Source organism: Toxorhynchites rutilus, chromosome 1, assembly GCF_029784135.1.
Source record: "Toxorhynchites rutilus septentrionalis strain SRP chromosome 1, ASM2978413v1, whole genome shotgun sequence".
NCBI classification, from domain to species: domain Eukaryota; kingdom Metazoa; phylum Arthropoda; class Insecta; order Diptera; family Culicidae; genus Toxorhynchites; species Toxorhynchites rutilus.
In genome coordinates, this window is record NC_073744.1 from 67120255 (window position 1) to 67143497 (window position 23243).

At 37.3% G+C, this 23243-nt stretch overlaps 1 protein-coding gene across 4 annotated transcripts in view; it reads left to right on the top strand.

The window, feature by feature from the left end:
- The window catches only part of LOC129772021 (uncharacterized), a 137185-nt gene that overhangs the window by 80642 nt on the left and 33300 nt on the right, over positions 1–23243 (top strand). For 3 of the 4 annotated variants that reach the window (XM_055776176.1, XM_055776177.1, XM_055776178.1), the window contains exons 3-7: positions 8347–8589; positions 8668–8921; positions 9234–9394; positions 14664–14861; positions 15515–15677. In XM_055776176.1, coding sequence (XP_055632151.1) covers positions 8347–8589; positions 8668–8921; positions 9234–9394; positions 14664–14861; positions 15515–15677 — 1019 coding nt within the window. The remainder of the gene's footprint in view (positions 1–8346; positions 8590–8667; positions 8922–9233; positions 9395–14663; positions 14862–15514; positions 15678–23243) is intronic. The other variant, XM_055776179.1, reaches the window with a different exon arrangement.

Consider the following 23243-nt stretch of genomic DNA (forward strand, 5'->3'; position numbering starts at 1 on the left):
ATTTCTCGAACTCTTTCCAGGACCGAAGAAAACTACGCAACAAACGAAAAAGAGATGCTTGGAGTCGTATGGGCTCTTCACAACTTAAGGAATTTTATCTACGGAGCAAAACTAAAAATTTACACAGATCATCTCCCACTCACATTCACATTATCACCCAAAAACAATAATGCAAAGCTAAAACGATGGAAAGCTTTCCTTGAGGAACATGATTATGAAATGTTCTATAAACCAGGGAAATCCAACGTAGTAGCTGACGCACTTTCACGCATCCAAATAAATTCATTAACCCCTACTCAACATTCGGCAGAAGAAGATGACAGTTCCTATATACCCTCAACTGAGGCTCCCATTAACGTTTTTCGGAACCAATTAATTTTTCAGATTGGGCCTAATTCATCCTATGAATTTAATGTTCTTTTTGAAAAATACAACAGACACACTTTTGTTGAACCAAATTTTGATATAAACTTTCTAAAGGACAAACTACAACAATTTCTCAACCCAGGAATATTGAACGGAATTATGACAGATGAACGAACCATGGGAATTATACAAGAAATTTATAAAACAAACTATAATTCAAAAATTTTGAAAGTGAGATTTTCGCAAACAAAAGTAGAAGATATTCAAGATGAAGAACAACAGTTAGAAACAATCAAGGATGTGCATAATTTCGCTCATCGGAATGCAAAGGAAAACTCACTTCAACTCATAAAGAAATACTTTTTCCCAGGAATACATAAACTTTTCCAGAAATATATAAGAACTTGTGAAATTTGCAAAATGGAAAAATATGAACGACAACCTCAGAAATTTATCCCCGTAAGAACTCCAATCCCTAATTATCCTGGCGAGATCATACATCTCGATATATTTTGTTACAATGCTAATTTCCTTTTTATATCCTCACTTGACAAATTTTCAAAATATCTCAAAATGAAACCAATTAAGTCAAAGGCCATTTCTGATGTAAAGAATGTTCTTTTGGAATTATTATATGATTGGGACTTGCCCGCATTAATTGTAATAGATAATGAAAGTTCTTTTATATCAAATGTCGTAGAACAAAACATTATAAATTTAGGTGTCAAAATCTTCAAAACTCCTGTTAATCATTCTGAAACCAATGGCCAAGTAGAAAGATGTCACTCTACAATACGAGAAATAGCTAGATGTGTTAAAGCATTAAATCCAGATATGCCAATTACTACTCTCATTCAAGAAGCAACTCATAAATACAATAACACAATACATTCATTTATTAACAAAACACCAAAAAATATTTATATAGGAGAAAGTAGAGATAATGCGTCCTATGAAGAAATAGCAAGAAGTCGAGACAAAAATAATGAAAAAATATTAAAATTATACAAAAACAAAGAAGAAAAAATTATTCCAAAAGCTTATCAAACATACGAACCCAATAGCTATGCATATGAAAAAACAAATACTCACAATAAACGTAAGAGTCGATACAACATTATAAAAATAAAAGAAGATCACAATACATACATTATAGATTCCAATAATCGAAAAATCCATAAATGTAATTTACGAAAGAATACAAGCGAATAAAAACATTTTTCGTTTCTTTACAGACTCGCCCTCTGCGCGTCTCAAGTACTGGCAGGAATTCAAATACACGACCTTACAAATAACCCACTCGCAATTGTACCACTAGGAAAAGCAAAAATAAAAATAGAACACATACGCATTGTACATCCTATTGATTTAATTCAAATTGGCAATACAATTTTCAATGTTAATAGTGACATACAGAATAATCCTTCAAATAATCCATTGTATGAATTAATCCAAATCAAAAATTATAAGTTATATGAAACATTTATGAAAATCAAACCATTTGTAAACAGAAGAAAAAGGTGGGATACAATCGGAACAGTTTGGAAATGGATTGCCGGCAGCCCAGATGCAGAAGATCTCCGAATCATCAATCACTCCATGAACGCCCTGATAACCATGAACAACAAGCAGTTATTCATCAACGAAGCTATCGACAAACGAATCCAAGAAATAACAGACATAACCAATCAAGTACTAAAGATCGAGAATGAAAGAACAAAAAACCATTCCCTCGAAATTAATCAATTGATAATTCTCTCCAACATAGACTCATTACAAAATCAGGTAGAAACATTAGAAGAAGCAATTCTAATGGCCAAACACGGAATCCCTAGTAGCAAACTACTATCGATAAAAGATTTTACAAAAATTGCAACCTTTCTACAAAACCACGATATTCACATAACTTCCTTCGAAGAATTATTAACACAAGCCAAAGCACAAGTAATGCTGAATAATACGCACATTATCTATATGCTAAAGATTCCACAAGTATCAACTGAAACATTTGAATACGACTACATTGACTCAATAATCAAGTCAATGAAACGCATTTTATTGAACAAAAATTACATTATCAGAAATCAAACAAATGTTTACGAATTGAATCAACCTTGTGAAGAGCAAGATGACTATTTCTTATGCGATAATTCTCAAATAGAACATGCAAATGAATGCATATATAAACTTACTACAGGGAAACATTCAAATTGCACCTTTGAAAAGGTATATTCAAAGGGACTCGTAAAACGAATCAACGATGCAACAATTTTGATCAATGACGCTGGTGCAGAAGTCTCATCAAATTGTACCAATTCCAGTCAACCCCTATATGGATCGTTTTTAATACAATTCAGCCAATGCAATCTTCATATCAACGGCGAACAATATTCCAATTATGAAACAACTATTCCTGCAAAAACATATGATCCTACCACTGGACTTCGTGTTAACGAAATTCATATCATAGACGCACCACCTGTGGAATACCTTCAGAATTTAACCCTTGAACATCGCGAAAAATTGGAACTATTAAACCTGCAAAATCATTCCTTGAGTTGGAAACTCAATATCTTTGGATCATTTGGACTATCAACAATAATTCTAATCGCAAGCACATTTGCAATTCTTCGATTCCTTTCCAGACGTAAACAAAAGGCCAACATAACAGTCCACTTCGACAAAAACGCTGAGACCATCCTAATAAATGAGCCACCAAAAACAACGGAAATTAAACCTGACACCAACAACACAGAGGAATTATCAGACGAAAGAAAAAAACAACTTCAAGCATTCTTTGATGCACCAACACCATTACGCACCATCCAAAAGTAAACTTTGAGGACAAAGCAATCAAGAGGGGAGGAGTTAGCACAGTTAGCACAAATCGAGACCGCATAGCCGATAAGCGGAATATAAACATCCGAATCACCATCCAGCTGCATCATCATCAACAATCACAACTTATTGGACCACCCGGAGACCAAGAATAAACAATCAACCGTTCACAAGAATCGATATCAGCATCGCGCTGATGCCATGAATAAACATTCCCACATTCAAGATGTTGTAAACACAAATCATTGATATATATAAGCAGGGACAATGAATGTAAGGTTAGAGTTAAATTTGAATAGTGAATAGATGCACATCGTGTGCTCGAAAAGAAGAAATTGTTTTTTTTAAGTAAAGTTTAGTGTTTAAGATTAACTTATGTTCTACAATTACGAGCGTTAGTCCATTTAGTCCATTTGATGCTTGCGCAAACGAAATTGATCTTTGTTCGAAAGTCGAAATGGATTTCAATGCGATAAAACGATAAAAATATAAATGAAAATAGATCGCCGAATGTGTTGATAAGAGATAAGAGCAAAACTCGAGAAAGGAATTGTCCGATTTAGGGCTGCCTTTTTTCTATCAGATTTTCTGTCTCAAACATTTATGCCTTGTAACGGAGAACATGTTATTTGCAAGTGGTTGAAAAATCTTGAACGAGAATTGTGTCTGAAAATAATCTAATATTATAATGACAAAGTAAAAGGTAATTTACTACTAGATTTATGTGATTTGAATTCCATTTTTTTAAAGTGATTTTTTTTCAATACCAGCTCATTGTCTTCAATTTGATATGCCGATTAGCTGAATCGGTTCAGTAGTTCCAAAGTTATGATTTTCTAAAAAAAGTAATTTTGAGAAAAAGGGGAAAAAATGGTGTTTTGGACCATCGTTTAAATTTAAAAATCATAATTCAAAAACGAAAAAGAACACATCTCTGATTTTTGGATATGTTATGTAAAAATCCGCAGCTCTCAAGAAAAAATATGAAAAATATAGTGCCATTGGTCCCGAGACCATGAAAACTATAAAAAACGAATATAATCAATAATCATGAAGTCAAGTGTCAAGAATCCATTTTTTTGCAAGTGTAATATGTTTTCAAAGAAGACTAGTTCGTTGCTTTCAATTTGATATATCGATCGTCGGAATCGGTTCAGTAATTCGAAAGTTATAAATTTTCGAAAAAAAAGTCATTTGCGGAATATAAACAAAATGGAGGGAAAAATGATTTTTCGGACCACTCTGAAATGGGAATGGTCACCCTAAAAAATACTACATAAAAATGTTTTGCGATAAAGAACAAAATTACCAATTTCCACGAAAATCTGAGAACCACTATATCGGTTCGGCATGGAATGGCTGTATAAAAAGGATGATTTTATTTAACCCAAATGAACTTTCATGAACTTTCTGGACAACCCAATATGAGCTGTCATAATTTTTTTCCTGATTTTTATAATCATTCTTCCTGATTTTTGAAAATAATAGTTGGCAACCCTGGTCACCTTATGTTTGAACAATTTTATGACTTTTTAGCCACCCTGTACTTCAGTGGACTGTCGCCAATCAAAATGTAAATAAAGTCTGCTTCATTTAATATTGGAACACAAACAATTGCGTGTAGTTCAGTTTATAGTTGCGTGTAGTATAGTTTATTAACGAATTCATAATTTGTTTTTCATACAAATGTAGCATTTTCTTTACTCTTTCATAAAAAAAAATTAAAAAAATTATTCATTGCTGTTTCGAAGAAATTCTCGTACTTTTCCCGTAATACGGCACATTAGGCGGCGCACACCCTTTTCGTCCACCGTTTTGGCGATTTGATTCCACCAGTTCTTCATTTGAGTCATGTTCCTAACAAGTTTTCCCTTTGCCTTAAGCCTCCGCTTCGTGATTGCCCAGTATTTCTCTATCGGCCGGAACTGGGGGCAGTTTGGGGGGTTGAGGTCCTTCGGTATTACGCTGACCCCGTTCGTTGCGTACCATTCCATAACCGTTTTGCTGTAATGGCAGCTTGCGAGGTCCGGCCAAAACATTACTGGACGGTCGTGGGCACGAATAAACGGCAGAATCCGTTTCTGTAGGCACTCTTTTTTGTAGATTTCTGATGTCATTGTCTTGTCAGTGAGAAAGACTTTGGTTTTCTGTCCACAACTGCATATCCCCTGCCAAATCATGTACTTGCGGGCGAATTTATCCGCAAACACGAACTTAAATTTTGCAGGTACATCCCCCCGAGCCGTCGCCAAATAAAATTTTTGACCTGGGATTTGCCCAAAGTCCGCCTTCACGTAGGTCTCATCGTCCATCAGAATACATCCGTCGAACTTGGTCAGCACTTGGTCGTACAGCTTTCGAGCACGGATTCTGGCCACATTGTTCTGCTTCAGCGTCCGATTTGGCTGTTTGCTGGCTCGGAATGACCTTATTCCTTCCCGGAGACGAATTCGACGCACCGTACTGTGAGCGGCCTGGAACTTATTGGCCAAATCGCGGTCTGAAAGATTGGGATTCCTCTTGACGGCCTTGATGACTTTCCCACGCAGTTTCCGGTCGACAGTTCCACTCCGACGCTTCGAATGCGGCTTCCGAGCCGTCGTCAATGTTTCCTTGTACTGCTTGATAACACGCCATACGGTATTTCTGGGCATTTTAAGCTGTTTAGCTAGCTTAGATGCCGACAACAATGGATTTTCAAGAAAACTGTGCACAATTTTATCTCTTCGTTCGGCTTCCATGGCGGTTGTTTACAAAATGCTATCGTTTGGTGTTATGACATAAATACATGGTGAAAGGTAATGAATTTCCCGACACGTGGGTGAAAAAAGTTTCCGAATCCGTCCACTAGGAGCGCCACAATGAGCAAAAGAATTTGTTCCAATATTAAATGAAGCAGACTTTAAAAACAAAAATCGTGAAATTTATTTTACTTGACCTGATATTTTCGACACCAGTTTGGACGACTGTTCACATATTCTAGGAGAGATGAACAGATATTAGGTTGGGGAAAAAGTTATCCATTATTTTCTCGGTAGCTGGCTTTAGTTATCAATATCTCGCGTAATATCGATCATACAATTTACAATTTAGGCTCGTTGTAAAGGTGATATTTCACACTAAAAAATCTTTTGTTGTGTTTTTGTTTGTTCCATTCAGTTGTGAATTACAGGGTGTTAACAATGGAGGTCAACAAAGAGAAAATTCCATACATTTTACACTTTTCCTTTTATGCCGAAAATACGAGCTATGCCGCTGAAATTGTGAATGGTGTTTATGGTGCCGATACTCCTACAGTAAAATACGTGCAATTCAATGTATTTAAAAAAAATATATTTAATTATTTTTTCCCATTTAAAACAAAAATCTTTTTTTACACTAAATTCAGCTCTCTTTTGTCAACAAATGGACCACTTGAAGCTAGCGATTGACCAGAAACGTTCAGAATTTACCAAAAGAAGAGACAAATCACAAAGACACAATTCCGGGAGCTTCATTGGGATGTTTTAATGCATCCATCGGACCTGGCACCAAGCGATTACCAGATTTTTCTCGCATTACAAAATTTCGATTATTTCGTACAGAAATTACTTTGTTGTTTGGGGGCAAAGTGGTCAGTGGAGAATTAATACAGACAATGTCCTGTTTTCAAAAGATAATATACCTTATCACCTTCTGCTCATAAAAGGGTCCCTTTTGTGGTTTTGACCCTGGAAAAATATGCCACCTCAACCAAGCCTCATTATGAAAAACGTTATGTGTTTCTTACGTATGAGAAAATTTCAATTACGACTGTAGGTGAATAGGTCAAGCTCATTTCATACATATACCCACTTTTTCAATAATTATTTAAAAAATTTGGACAAGTAGACACGCATTAGTCTATCTCTTCTAGCATATGTGCGGGTAACCACTTTATCTCCTCACTAAAAAATGTTCGATTTTTCAGCTTTTTCTCTAATAATGAAAAATGTACTACTTTAAATTTTCATAATAAAAACCGCTTGCTATCTAAAACAACAATAAGTTGAGCTACAATATTCTTCGAAAAACGGAAATTGTAGTGATGTGTGGACACATGAAATGGGCATGTTCCTAAGGGTGACCACTTTCCCCCTATTTCCCCTACATTAATATGACAGCACCAGTGGATATGTGGATAGCGTAGTTGTGTGGAATCCCCTTATAACCAGCCGGCTTTGGTTCTAGCGCAGCTTGGCACCATTTAGAATATTTCTTTAGATGCAATTTCAAACTATCATTCATTCTGAGAATTTTAACACTCTTGAAAAATATGCTTTTATTTGTGCATTTGGTTATTTAACACAAGAAAAAGCATCTTTTCTGTCAACCCTATTATGGGTGTAGTAGTTATTTTTCAAAATAATACTTCGTGACACGACTTCGGTGATCACCTAGCTAGCCATCCTCGTGAGTGAATATCAGTTGACCCCAAATTGAAACTAAACTACAGGGTAACTTCGATATAACGTACATTTTACTTTCAAAATTGTACGTTGTATCGAAATGTACGTTATATCGAAGCATAATAAAGAACTCTGAAACGTAGCTTATTTTACTTTATTGTGTTGCTCTTTGAGTAAGGTTGATGAATAAAATCAATAGGAAGACGAAGCCAACTTTTCTCATGATGTTTCCCTTCGTTCTGTTGATTGAAGTTTGATTCATTTAGAATCCGGAATCACAAAACAGTAGTATTTCGGGATTGGTTAAAGTTACAACACAAGCTTTAGTATCAAAATACAGATAATCTATTGTTCTTTCAGAAAAAAAATATTAAAAAAATATTTTTTTTAGACTTTGATCATGTGTACGTTATATCGAGGTAAAATGTACGTTATATCGAGTGACGTTATATCGAGGGTACGTTATAACGAGGGTACGTTATATCGAAGTTTACCTGTACCAGTTTAAATGGTACCATCATGTTTAATGTCATGTTCAAAATTTTACTCTTAATTTTTGAATAGAATAATCGACGCAAATTTTCGTTTGCTTCGACTATAAGTTGCTTAGTAACCGCTCAATTAATCATCATGTTTTGAACCCATTATTTGATTAATCCAACAATTATAGGGCATCGCAAACAGAATCTAAATATTTATTCATTCTCTCTCGCAGACTTCGAGCCAACGTCCCCAATCGAGGAGGTAACCTCAGCTTTACACGGCAAAACCGTTAAGTTTATGTTAACACACGATGTCAACATTCAAATGCCGGAAATGATGTTCGATGGTGCTATATTCCGCATCGAACCACGTGCCATAGAGGGAAACGGAATGTTAGCCAAGCTAGAGTTCATCCCGAAAACAGCAGTCGAATCCAGAGGAATCCAAACCCCGCGAATTCTATTCAAAAAAATCAGTGAGTACCACCATGAAACTGATTTTGTTTATTTATTGTTCATGTCTTTTTTTTTTTGTTATTTCTTGCCCATAACAGAAAAGTTTTTCCAAAGCAAACTACTGCTCGCTTTCCTCGGCGTGCTTCTCGTCATCAAAATCATCAAAATCAAAGTCATGTGGTTACTGCCGCTGCTGGTTGGGGTCGGCACTGCCAAAAAACTTATCCTCAAGTTCCTGCTATTCCTCTTTCCAGCGTTCGCACATATCTTCAAGCTGTGCTCGTACTACCACCAGTCATACCACAAACCGAATTTCCACCACCATCAGCATCACATCAGCCATCTGCATACGGTGAGATTTATTCAATAGCGTCAATGTCAATAAATACGAATCCACGTCATGACACTCTCCATGACACTAACTGGTCCATGGCAAAAAAAAAGATCATGTAATCGATACGGTTTGCATATTATCCGACCCCTTCACCAACGTAGACCAACCGACTAGACCCTAGCATAACCAATTACTCGTAGTTCCTATAGTGTTTGTCTTTGATGTTCCACACAGAGAGCATTGACCTTGTCTTACGTAAGCACCAGAATTGCTCGATCCCCGATAATTGATTCCACTTAACAAATGTTATAGCCCTCCCTCTCTACGCAGGTCTACCCGCACGACCACAGTAATCATCTGCCGGAGCTGATCTTCACCAAGCCCCCGCGTGGACACCCATCGGAGTATATTCACGGAGCGCCGGTCCCACCGCATGCCCACTTCCAGCCGGAGTTCCACTACGAAAGCTCGGGGCCCGGCCTCGGATCGGAGTAAGTATGACGAGACCGACGAGATGACATTGACGCAGACTGGACCCTTTTGAGACTGAGCTAGCGTAGCTTAGGGTGCTTTGCATTATTTTCGTTATGGTTTTGTTTTTCTATTTCCTAAACGCGCCGAATGAATGTGTTGGTGAATGATGCTGCTTTTATAGTTGTTTTTGTTGTTACGGTTTTTGTACGTCAATGTATTTTCACGTTGTAATTTTCGGGTGTTGTTATCGATGTATACGCATGACTGAGGAGAGTAAGGTAGAAAATGCTTTTTCCTAACTGTGAGTTTGATACAGATTGGCTTTGTGTAACCGGTGCAAGCATACTCTTCAGAGATTCCAATGAGGCAAATAAGACACTGTGCAAAGAATCGTCATCTTCATCGGCCTATAATACTTTCTGATGAAGAGCCCCACTAATATCTGTCGCCCACCATTTCTTATCAAATCTTCATCATGATCATCACTGTATCTAATATTTTGTAAAGAAAACTTCTTTCTCAAGTAAACTTACATTTGTAGTATTTTTTCGAATTAAATTATTAAAAAACGAAGAATTATGTAACATTTCAATAAAAAAAAGGTATTCAGTCAGAAAACTACCGGCAACAAAACGAAAAATTATTTATCGTCCATTCAAAATCATTGTATCGCCTCAAACACCTTTTTTTCGAAATCGACCTCAGTTTTCGCTCCGCATTTTCTTTGTCGTCCTCCGTTCGACCGATTCAGACTTAGGGAAGTATATGTCAGTTTGACAGAGATGCCATTTTTTGCAGCACGACGAAACCGAGTTGAAGTTCTGCAAAGAAATCGTATTTTAGAACAGAACGAAGACCGTGTTGAAGTTATTGAACAACATGTCGAAAATTCTTGAAATTCGGTCCGTGCAATCCGTGTCGGACCGCACCGTTGAAATGAAAAAAATATGTGGTATTGAGGCGAGCGAAAATCACCCTTCCTTCCAAAACAATGCCATTTTGCCTAACTGTTCTGATAATCAATTGCGAGCCAAAACTGAGCCAATCGACCGATTTGTTTTCGTAATGCCTGCTAGCATGCAAGTGCTGTAGCCAATAAAAATATGAATATGCTTATTTTGGGCGATTCCCGACTGGCTATTCCATGTAAACTTAAACAAAAGAAATATCTTAATGTTTCTATTTGATCTGACCCAGTATGAAAAAAATTAACCGGTATTTATAAAATAAGGCTACTAGAAGGACCACGATTGTGGCGTTACGACAAGGGACGCATTCCCTAAATCAGAAAGGTCGATTCGGACGCTTTCTGATACAGTACTCCATTTCGTGGTTTGGAAATTATAACCATGTATTCTTATAGCTGTAAAAATTTGATGTCATCAAACGTGTGATACAGGTTTGCATTTTTGTTTTCACATGGATCGTTTAGCAAGCGAACAACGTGTGTATCCAGTGATTTTTTTTTTATTCAGCATTAGAAGAATTTCATGCCACCACAACTGGCCATCGGCAGCAACATCTCAGATTGCAGTAAAATGTTGTGTGTGAAAATATTGGTCATTTGAGCAACTTTGCTTTCTTGGATTCTTAGGAAAGGAATTAGACTATTTTTTGAAAAGGGAAAAAAAACAATTTCATTTTTATACTGAGGTGTATGTTCAAAGTTTCGAGAACAAGAGCGCGACACTTATTATACAAGGTTTCAAACGTTAATAACTCTTTGCCGGTTGAACGTAGTGGTATGATTATCACTTCATTAGGAAGTATTTTGTATTATTATCACGAGAAAATAAAATTATGTATCAAACTTCATCACTTGCTTTTGCAAAGCCACGCGAATCCAGCAATTATTTTATGGACCAAAAACAAGTTCGAAATAGTTTAATGTCATGTTAATAATAATTTCATAAACATATTCATCCACTCATACACTAATACTAAATAGAAATACTTTCAGAAATCTTTAAAAATATTAATTCATTCATTCATTGAGAATTGATACAGATGCAATTTCAAACAAATGATTACAGAACCAGTGGTAGTCCTACGTCCACCTTGCGGTTATATAACAGATATAAACCACAGACACAAACCCCTGCCATGCAAATGAAACACCAATTTCTGAATTACTCGAGAATTTATCAAGCAAACAATTTGGCATGTGGAGGTTGGATGCAATAAATATTTCTATGGTCGTTAGACACTCCTTCCGCTCTCTAAGGGGAGGGCTGCCATACAAACGAAACACAAACTTCTGATAACTCGAGAACTAATCAAGCACAATTTGAGATGTGAGGGTTTTTGGGTATGAGAAATATTTCTATAATGGTATGACACCCCTCCCTCCTCTTGAATGGAGAGGGGGTCCCATAAAAATATTACACATATTTCAACCAAAAATATTCCAACCAAACATGGCAATTGAAAATTTTCGGAAAACTCTGAAGGAAAAAGAGAAAATTCGGAAAATTAAATTACCATATGTTCTACAATTACATAGTGACAGGTGCTGTTAGTCCATTTGATGTTTGCGCTAGCGAAATTGATCTTTGTTCGAAACTGGAAATGGATTTTAATGTGATAAAACGCACTCCTATATCTTCTTTTGTCTATACCAATGAAAGAGTATCGCCGAATGTGTTGATAAGAGCAGAACTCGAGCAAGGAATTGTCCGATTAAGGACTGTCTTTATTCTATAATATTTTCTGTATAAAACATTTATACTCCGTTACATGTTATTTGCAAGTGGTTAAAAAATCTTGAACGAGAATTGTGTCTGAAAATAATCTGATTATAATGATGAGTTTTGTTAGAAATACTAGGAATTTTATAGTAAAATGTAAATTCAACGGGGTCGAATAGAAGATCAATCAATGAACAGTTCTGCGATTGAACCCATGAACTTGCTCATAGTAAGAAAACGTGAATGTTTGAAGGTATTGATAACAAAAAACAAATTTGATAACAAAAAACGAAGTTTGCCGGGTCAGCTAGTTATGAATAAAAACCAAGTAAACTCTTTCGTTTCAACGTAATTCAAAGTTCTAATCAGAACTGATAGATTATTTGTCAGCAGCGGTGATATAATTTATGGTTTCTTCTCCACGTTGCTCGACGCCCGCCGGCAATCAATGCTGACTTTATGACCACCAAACGGAAAGAGTTGCGCACGTGTGTGTGTGTATGTGGCGGCTGTCTTCAATGCTTCAATCCTTTTCGATGATGATGCTTTCTTGGTCGCTTTCTTAGTGGCACCATTTTTCTCTACGGTGGATTCCCTTTTGGTCTTAGGAGGAATCTTTAACGAACCCGACGCACCAATCCCCTTTGTGTGCACAATCAAACTCTTGGTGACACTGTTCATCAGCGCTTCCATGATGAATGAAATTAGCTTCGCCACAGCAGCGAAAATCTTGTCACTCCGACGTAACGCTCTCATTTTCGAAACTTTGTACTTACACCCCAGTACAGAAATAAAAGACCTAGTTCTACGTAAAAAAAATATTTTAAAAGTTGAAAATCATTTTTCTCAAAAACATATTTTGTTAAATTCTTTAAAAAAATAAAATATTAAATTACAGCTTATCCTAATTTTGTTTAAAGTCAAGATAGCGATATAGTGTTTTCGACAAAGTATTAGATCTTATTCAAGTATGAGCTTTCATCGAGAACATTAACTTTCTTTTTGTTATAGTTTCTGGATCACGTGGCATTCTTCTATGGAGACTTCAAAAATATAATGTTTTGCTCATAACATTTTTGTGTATAAATTCTGACAAAAATAGATATGAATAGCCCTTACAGTTTCCAACAAGTCACCCATACATCAGCAGTTGGGTACATTTACAGGGAAAGAGTTTTTCCAACGACAACTTTTTCATGTTTTCTCTGAAAAAAAAATACCATTAATGTACATGTTGATGTATAAATTATCGCGATTTACGTTTTCTGCAAACGTTTTTTTATTTAAAAACATGTCAAGAAAATGTCAAACGCGCGAATGTACACACAAAAATGTTATGAGTAAAACATTATTTTTGCAAGAGTCTCCATAGAAAAATGCCATGTATTCCACAAACTATCAAAGATAGAAAGTTAATGTCACCGACAAAAGTTCACATTTTAATAAGATCTAAAACTTTGTCGAATACGCTATATCGCTATCTTGACTTTAAGCAAAATTAAGATTAGTTGTATTTTTTTCCCACAACGTTTCACTGCTCTTGAGATCCTGAGACGAGTTGGCATGAAATCCGTCTCTATTGAACGAAAATTTTAGTCAATTGAAAACTGAGATAACGCGATTTGACGTTGCTGCAATTCTTTCTTTGGCAAAATATAATGTTAGATCGTGAAAAAAATCGTGTAACAGCTGGAAATCGAAATCATTCAAGCCGTGGGATAACAGTGGGAATGTGCTGAAATGTAATCTCAGAAGACTAAACCATAGTAAATTATAAAGTTGATTCAAACATAATGTATTATAAATTTATTAATAATTACAATAACCAATACGATGTGATTTTCATTGTGGTTTCGAGAATAGCGCAACTTCACATATTGCAGTGGAATTGTATTTGTTGAAACCCCTCCATTTAAATTTCTTTTAGATTAACACCAAAAAAAAATCATTTTTCGTATCCTTCGTATTCATTATCTATTAGATTTTAATGTTTCTTCTAGTTTCTTTTTAATAAATTATCAAATAAGTTCCTGTATCAAATACTCCTACAACCAGATCGGTACACTCATTGTCACATAATATACTAACCATTCATGTTACGTTCCATCACGATTGAGATGAAGTATATTTCGGAAAACTGTACATCTGGTAGAGCATATGCCTAAGTTTGACGTCCCCTCGATATTTGCCAAATTGACTTATACACGTTTCTTCGATTTTATTCTCTATTTGTAGTTCCATTTGGTACGATAACTTTTTTCAACTGGATTAAAAGCTCTCCCCAAAAATTATGATTCTCAAGTGTGCGCGGCGCACAGTGCATAGTCAAGCCAATTTGTATCAAAACAAAACAAAAATCAGTCGCCACGTTATTTGTGTCGGTGCTGTAGGTTGTTGTTGCTAGGTGAATGTTTAGTTGTTAAGACCGATATCGCCTCGCCACGTGCTTCAAGTGGTGCCAGCGAAGCCCACAAACCAACGAACAAACACCCAAAGAACCCACGATACGAAACAGTACACGAAACACGCAAACGAAACAACTGCCAGTGCGAAAACTAATGCGTAAACCACACTACAAATCACCTCCCTTAAAATGCAGGTTCATTAGCGATAGAAACTCTTACGTAGACACCTCATTCAAGCCAAAGTACGATGATTTGAATGAAATCAATGCATGGGGTTTGGGCACAGGTTCAACAACAGCACCAACATCAACATCATTCTCCTCACTGCCTGCCAGTGGTGGTCACAGTCACAGCAGCAATGTAAATCCACTCACGCATCCGCACCAGCAAAGGTAGGTTGTACCCCGGTAAAGCCACAGTGCTTAGAGTGTGAAATCACCGATGTCACCACCTCCCAATTCGACAGCAGCATACCAACACCCATATTCCCACCCGCAAGATACAAACATAAAGGTTTTCGAGACCAAACCTACCGCCGGCGGGGCGCAGGGAAGGCAAAAAAAGTCTCTCACGCGCACTAATTGTTCATCCGTGACTAACACACCTTCCATAGCCATTGATGGTTATCGGAAGAACATAAGCATGTTCAGGAAGTGGTGTACTAACAATTCCTCCGAACCCACCATGTCGGGGCTGGTGTGAACAGCGCAAAATAAAATCCACAGCCATAACCAAAATCACAACCCGCTATCACCCATCCACTCTCTGGTCCATCGGAGTGCGTGCCGAACAGTGCAAACTAACCCATCATCTGTGGAGTAGCAGATACCTGTATCCAAGCATTTGTTTTGACACCGATCGTTGCTTAGTACCCGCTCCAATTGCCCTTATCCTAGAAAGCAATTTTACGAAATTCTGGAGCATCTTTCTGGTTGTCGGATTATATCTACAAAATCATATAAAACTTTGATTCGAAGCTTAAACTTTTTTCTCTCTTTTCCCTCCGTTCAAAACTACCACCCTGATGCAATGTTCGCTCACACAGGATCATCGTGACTAAGCCTGTGTACGGACCACCGTCATCCCATGGACCTGGATTTTTGTCGACGATCAGCGCCAAGCGATCCCCAACCGGAGCGGCCAGTTCGATTGCGAACGCCTACGTGTCTGCCCCGACCGGTCCAACGACGGCAGCCGAGGAGCAAATGGTGAGTTCTCGAGAGAAAATTGCACATGGTGTAGGTCGTGTGAACCCTCAAGTTATAACAATTTAATTGAAGAATGTTATTTTTAACTCAATATACAGCCATGCCATGCCAAACCCGTATAGTGGCTTTCAGATTTATCCTTATCCTTGTCGTAAAATATTAGTCCTGTATTTTTAATTTTTTTTAATGACTTTAAAAAAATCATAATTGAACTACTCGGCCAATTCAGATGATCGACAAATCAAATTAAAACCATTCAGCACCATTTTAGAAAAAAAAGTTATACTTGCGAAAAAATAGATTTTGTATCCGTATTGATTGATTGTAATTATTTTTCATTGTTTACATGGTTTCGAACCAAAGGGTGTTTTTTTTATATATTTTTTTCTTGAAAGCTGAGGTATTTTTTACAAAAAAGTATCCAGAAATTTTGGATGTGATTTGTATCGTATTTGATTTTTCAAAACAACACATTTTACCCCAGATGCCAAAAAATGTATTTTCTTACTATGAGAACTGTGTTCTTCGGTTGGAAACTGGAAGTGAAAATTCGTCCCGATGCGGTTGCTATCGCCTCCGCCGCCACCACGCAACCCATTTGGTTTGGTTCGAAAAGTACTTTATAGTATAATTTAAAGGGTATTTCTTTGGGAATGATGTATTTGGGAGCGTTTAAGAAGTAAGGGATACTGAAAAAATAGTTGGATATTCAAAAAGTTATTAAAATTGACACCCCTTGGTGTAGTACCACGTCTCTCCTGTTATGTCCAGGACATTATCCAACCTTCTTTTTTTGACGTAGGACTACGTCTAACCGGAAGATATAGGGGGTGAAATGGAAATCTAGGCACTGAACAAGTAGGAAAAAATGCAAGATTTGGAACGCTTATAACTCGAGCATTTCTCAATAGATCGCAATGGTTTTGGCATCAATTGATAGGAAATATATCTACGCATCTATCATGATGAATAACATTTCATTTTTCTTGAGATAAATAATTGAATAATTGTGAAATATCAAGCATTGTCCAAATGCACTATGTGCCCATTTTTGATTGGTCCATTTTGTGCTCCTCAAATCGTACCGACCAAAACGGGCAACCAGAGCAGCAGCGAAATAGAATGAAGCACCATTGGAAAGGAAAAAGAAAAAAATGAACGAAACATTGGTCGCTGTCTCACACATGCGTAATTCTCGAGCCAGCCAGTCAGCTTAAAAATCCCCGCTCCGCTGCCGTAACGATCATTCTCATTCAAACCGTACACCACATCGGTTCGCATCCAAACAATTCAACAAACCAACCCAAGCAGCCATGTCTGGACATGGCAAAGGAGGAAAAGTGAAGGGAAAGGCAAAATCCCGCTCGAACCGTGTTGATCTGGAGTTCCCCGCAAGGGTAGCTAGGCCGAGCGCGTTAGTACCAGTGCACCAGTCTATAATTTCGGCCGTCGAAGTGATCGAGTTGGCTGGTAAAGCTGCTCGCGACGATAAGAAAACCCGCATTCAGAACAGAACACATTCGGTTCGGTGGACATCAAGACAACAACAGGCAGTTGCAGCGAGTGGCAAACGCAATCGCAAAACGGCAGCTGGTAGCAGAAGAAAAAAGTTTGTTCTTTATACAATCTGCTTTGGTGGCAAATCCAGAATAAGGCGGGATCGAGGGCGTTCGAAATGGTTTTTTTCAAAACCACGAGTACTAAGTTTTCTAAAATTCCATAAAACACGGCGCTTATCAGGGCCATTAAACCTTTCAAAAAAGAGTTTACGAAATACAGTTCAATGCTTTCTAAATTAATATCCAAAATAATAATAAAACACAAATTGATATTTTCATAATTTGTTTGCCAGTATATGATGAGTATGTGAATTTGGCAGTTGTTCTGAGCTTATTTATGGTTGGGGACTTTCCCGATTATTCAATATTCATTAATTTTTAAATTGCTTCTAGATTGAAAGTACAGTAATTTACATTTAGCTCGACATTCAGCTAATTGAACGGACCTGTAATGCGACATATTTAGTTGGACATTTTTGTAAACATAAAGTTCGAGGTCCAAATTATGACCCCACATCGAAAGTCGACACTGTACCACTGTCATCGCAAATGTTCAATTACAGGTTAAAATCGCCTCCAATGCGACACTGAGTGGTGTTTCGGCACGTCGCATTAAATGTAATTTACTGTACAAAATGTCACAAGCTGGATGGGAAGAAATTTTCCAACTGTGAAAGCTGTGGCGAGTGGCAAACGCAATCGCTAAACAGGAAGGTTTAGCCGAACAAGATGGGGATATCGAGTGATAACAAAACAATAAACTCTTTAGATTAAAGATAATTTTGTGATCCTGAAAAGGACCCTTTTTAGCCTGCCTGTGAATCCAACTAGCGAACAAATCGTAATGAATGTATTTTTTTGCCATCGCTGCCTTTTAACGCTCTTTCGTTCGTCTCGTTGGACTCGCCCCTTTGGCTTAGTCTGCTGATTTGTCTCTATCCTGTGAGTGTGTACCGCTAGAGTACAAAAGGCGCGGATCCGCTGAAAATATATCATTCTCTTTCAAATCGTAAATCAGTGTGGTTGTGTGGCATCGTTTCACATCACATCGCATCAACGGATTGGTGCCGGAGCACCAGTATACCTAATAGCGGTTATAGAATTTCGGCCCCCGGAGTGCTCGAGTTGGCTTGCAAAACTGCTCACAACAATAAAAAAAACCCGCAAAACCGAACAGAACAGAGCACATTCGGTTCGGTGGCAACAACTAGATTCAGCGAGTGGCAAACGCAATCGCAAAACGGAAGCAGGTAGAAGAAGGAAAAAGTTTGTTTATACAGACTGCTTTGGTGGCAAAACCAGCCACCGTAAAACACGGCGCTTTTCAGGGCCATTAAACCTTTCAAAGAAGAGTTATTGAAAGTTTTTCACAATACCAATGCATTCTAAAGAGACATAATATGACATATAATATAAACTGATTTATTTTGTTTATCTTGTTCTTGAACTTATTTGTGGTTGGGGTCTTTTAAATTGATCATTCAGTTTTCACAAACCCATGCATGGTTTCTGAATTAAAAATGGCTTCAAATTACAACACATTGTATGCAGGATGGCATTAACGAATTTTCTCGATAGCAAGAACTGCTTTCTTTGGTTGATAACTGATGTTGAAAAATGAATGACGTTACATCTGCATTGTATAGAAAAATAACTAAGGAGCAACATGATGAGCTATGTATTTCCTTATTCTTCTTTCTTTGTTTTTAGGAGGCTTTGAACTTTGCAGTTCATTCGCCTCTATGTATTTCCTGCTGCTCTGTTCCTATTTTAAAGGGCTTTAATCCGAAGGTCATTCGTCCATGTATTTACTGTTGGTTTTTCAGAACGCTTATAGCTCGTTTATTTCTCGACAGATCGTAGAGTTCGTCTCCAAAACCTCAGTTCTTTTTCATTTTTATTTACTTTGTTTGCGGAAACTACAAATCTTACAATTCATTCGTCTCCGAAACACGGAAACAGTTTAAGGTACGGTAATGTGCTCAATAGTGAAATATATGATAGTGAATGAGCTGATGACCACCTATGCATCCCCTATCACAGCCATCATTTTGATTGTACGATATGTGCATACGCCGAAAGATGCCCGGCGTTGGACATTTAATAAGTACAAAGCCTTCGGAAAAAAATCAAGAATTAACTATAAGACAGCGAGATAAAATTGAGAAAGTTTGTAAAAAAAAACGCAAAAACACAACACCAAAGGTTCTTTTCAGAACCCCCAACATGTTCATGAAGAGTAAACAGTAAACTAATCCATTTTTCAGGTAGATAGGTAGGTATTCACGTAGCAGAAGAAAATAAAACAATATATTTAAAATATATATTTAGCAAAAGCTGTCCCCTTTATATAGTCCTACGTCACTCCGGTTATGTCCCCGACATTACCCACCCGTCTTTTTTACGCCTAAATCGGGATTTTACACTGAACGGAAAGCCGCATTGACCCATTGATTTTTATTTACTAGTTACGTGAAAATACCCTAAATTGGACAAACCAAGATCATTTACCCTATACAGTTTCTGATTTCTTTTCAATGTATATAATCGAGTCAAAAAAAATGTTTTATTCGTTTTTTGCGTCTATTTTTCGTTTTTTGAATATAAAAGAAGAATTTGATTTTTGATTCATCCCCTTAAAATCAGAAAACATCTTTCTCACATGAAAAAAATATATTTATCCAGATTCTCTTAGGAGGTGATAGACGATCATATTTGATGAAAAAAAATCCTTCTACGCATATATTCGAATTTCAACAATGACAGAGTTATAGATTTGTTTTTGTTTCGGACTCCGTGCTTCAAACTGGCTCTACATTAAAAAGTACGCTGCAGAAGACGATTCTGTTGCTTTCATTTTAAGGATAAGAAAATTTAGTACAGGATATTGTAGTGGAACATCTAAATTAGCGGATTTTAATAACATTTTGGAAGCGAAAAACTTAAAAGTTAATAATTTTTAATGTGTTATAATAATTTTCATCCTAAAAATTTATATTAAACTAGATTGTTTCTATGAATTAAAACTATCTATCTATCTTTCTTAATTTGGCTGCAATATCGGTACAAACAATTCCTGGTCAAAATTCATGCAAAATCACGATTTTTACCCCACTGCACTTATAACAGCCACTTAAATTACACCTTAACGTTTTTTTTATCCCTTTTGTTTATTTTAGGCTCATTAGCATTTTTAGCTGTAACAGAGCCGAATTTCAATCGTGTACATGTCACATGTTTATCATATCTATAATTAGCACATTACACAGTTGCCATGTTTTCGGCGTTAGAGTATTCCCTTCTATACCATTGCATTCTTCTTCTTCTTCAATGGCACTAACGTTCCTAGAGGAACTTCGCCGTCTCAACGTAGTATTACTTGCGTCATTTTTATTAGTACTTAGTTGAGATTTCTATGCCAAATAACACGCCTTGAATGCATTCTGAGTGGCAAGCTCTAGAATACGCGTGATCACAGTGCAAGTCGGAGGAAATTTCTTTGACGAAAACTTCCCCCGACCAGAACGGGAATTGAACCCGAACCCCCGGCATGTTAGTTATGACGCTAACCACTCGGCCACGGGAGCACCTATACCATTGCATATGGTACACATTTACACAGTTGCCATATAGGCGTAAGAGTTTTCGTTCTGTTGTTCCATTATCCAGTTAGACCGGACAGCGGAGACAGTTGATTGATCATTGTTGAGTTATTTATAGAACAGCAGCCCGATGTGTCTTGCAGAGCAGAGCAGTTGTATGGATGAATCGATCTTATTTCGACCGTGGATCGATCTTCGCTGATAATTGTTGCGTGGACGTAGTTATTCTGTAACAACACAAAGATGGTCAATGAGGCCTTAACGTTAAAAGGTTACATTTCTTCATGAAGTAATTCATATTGGGTTGGGGAAAAAGAAATGTCGTATATTGTCAATATATGGCAACACTTAAACATATCTTGTGTTGTACTTATCGCATCGGGTCGTACTATACGGCTATTCAAAGACGACAATCTGTGCTACAAGTGTCGTTTTGACAGTGTTGTGATTGTCCTTTTCCGTCTCAAGTTATAGCGCGTCAATGATGGAGTCCACCAAGCAAGAAATTCGCCATATGTGGAGGCGATCTGGCGTAGTGGTAACATCCATACCTCTCACGCAGAGATCACGAGTTCAATTCTCACTCCCGACATTCTTCCAAAAATGGAAGTAAAAGTGACGAACCAGCCGAAATGTCACTATAATAAAGAAAAAAATAAAATTCGCCATATTTTACGTTTTTACTACCTGCGAGGTCAAACTGCAACGAAGGCGGCCGAAAAAATTCGTGTAGTTTATGGACCCGATATTGTAACGATTCGCACAGCACAGCGTTGGTTTGATCGATTTCGTTCTGGTGTAGTGGCTGTCGAAGATACACCCCGTACTGATAGGCCAATCGTCGTAAAAACCGATAAAATCGTTGAAATCATCCAAGTAGACCGGCATGTGAGCACTCGCTCGATTGGCCAGGAACTGGGTATAGACCATAAAATCGTTTGGAACCATTTGCAGAAGATTGGATTCCAAAAAAAGCTGGATTTATGGGTGCCACACGAGTTGACGCAAAAAAATCTTTTAGACCGAATCAACGCCTGCGATGCACTGCTGAAACGGAACGAACTCGACCCATTTTTGAAGAAGAAGAAAGTCACCGACTGGTGATGGAAAGTGGATCACGTGCGACAACCTAAAGCGAAGAAAGTCGTGGTCGAAGCGCGGTGAGCCGCACCAAAACATCGCCAAGCCTGGATTGACGGCCAGGAAGGTTTTGCTGTGTGTTTGGTGGGATTGGAAGGGAATCATCCACTATGAGCTGCTCAACTATGGCCAGACCCTCAAATCGGTTCTCTACTGTGAGCAGCTTGACCGTTTTAAGCAGGCGATTGACCAGAAGTGACCAGAAATGATCAATAGGAATGGTGTTGTTTCCCACCAGGAAAATGCTCGGTCTCACACATCTTTGATGACCCGCCAGAAGCTACGGGAGCTCGGATGGGATGTCCTATTGCACCCACCGTATAGTCCGGATCTGGTTCCAAGTGATTATCATCTCTTCCGGTCCATGCAAAACGCTCTTGGTGATACTAAGTTGGCCTCAAAAGAGGCGTGCGAAAACTGGCTTTCTGAGTTTTTTTTGCAAATAAAGAGAAGGAGTTTCTAAATGGGAACAAGTTTGTGAACAAAACGACGCATATTTGACTTAAATTGGATAATTTTAAGTATGTTAAATGAAGCGTCAAATTTCGATCAGAAATACGACATTTCTTTTTCCCCAACCCTATATATAAAAAAAATATTTTTTTCCAAACTGTATATAATCGAATCACATATAATCGAGTCTATAAATAATCGAGTCTGTATATAATCGAGTCCGACCTGTATAATGGGTTGGATTGTAGCATCGTGTCGCTTCGATGCTTCAGTTCTCGGTGCCATAAGACTTTACACTAAATACAAAGAGAGCGAGCACGATTAGAATCATATATGTTATTCAGGGCAATAAAAATACGATTATACAAGCTGTTCACCTTAATTTCTTTATCATTTAAATTGTGAAACCTAAGACAAAGTGAGAAAAATTCAAGGGTTTGATTTTACAAGATTTTCAAGCAATATAAACATATTTTCAACAAAAGTCGTAAATAATTTGAATTTTGCGTCAAAACTCAAATTCGCACGACGATGAATCATTTTCCTGAGCTATGCCATACAATTTTTTGACGCAGGATTACATCTTTCTGGAACATATTGAGGGTACAAATTGAAAAACGAAAATCGAGCGCATCGTGAAAAATTTCCAATTTCCCACGCTTATTGCTCAGTCATTTCATGATGGATTGATGAGATTTGTGTCAATCGAATTTGGTATTCTATAGCAATTTTTGATGTAGGACTACGCCTTACAGGGTGCCAAATCAGACAACAGGTCACATTTTATGGAATAAAGTTAACATCAATAACTA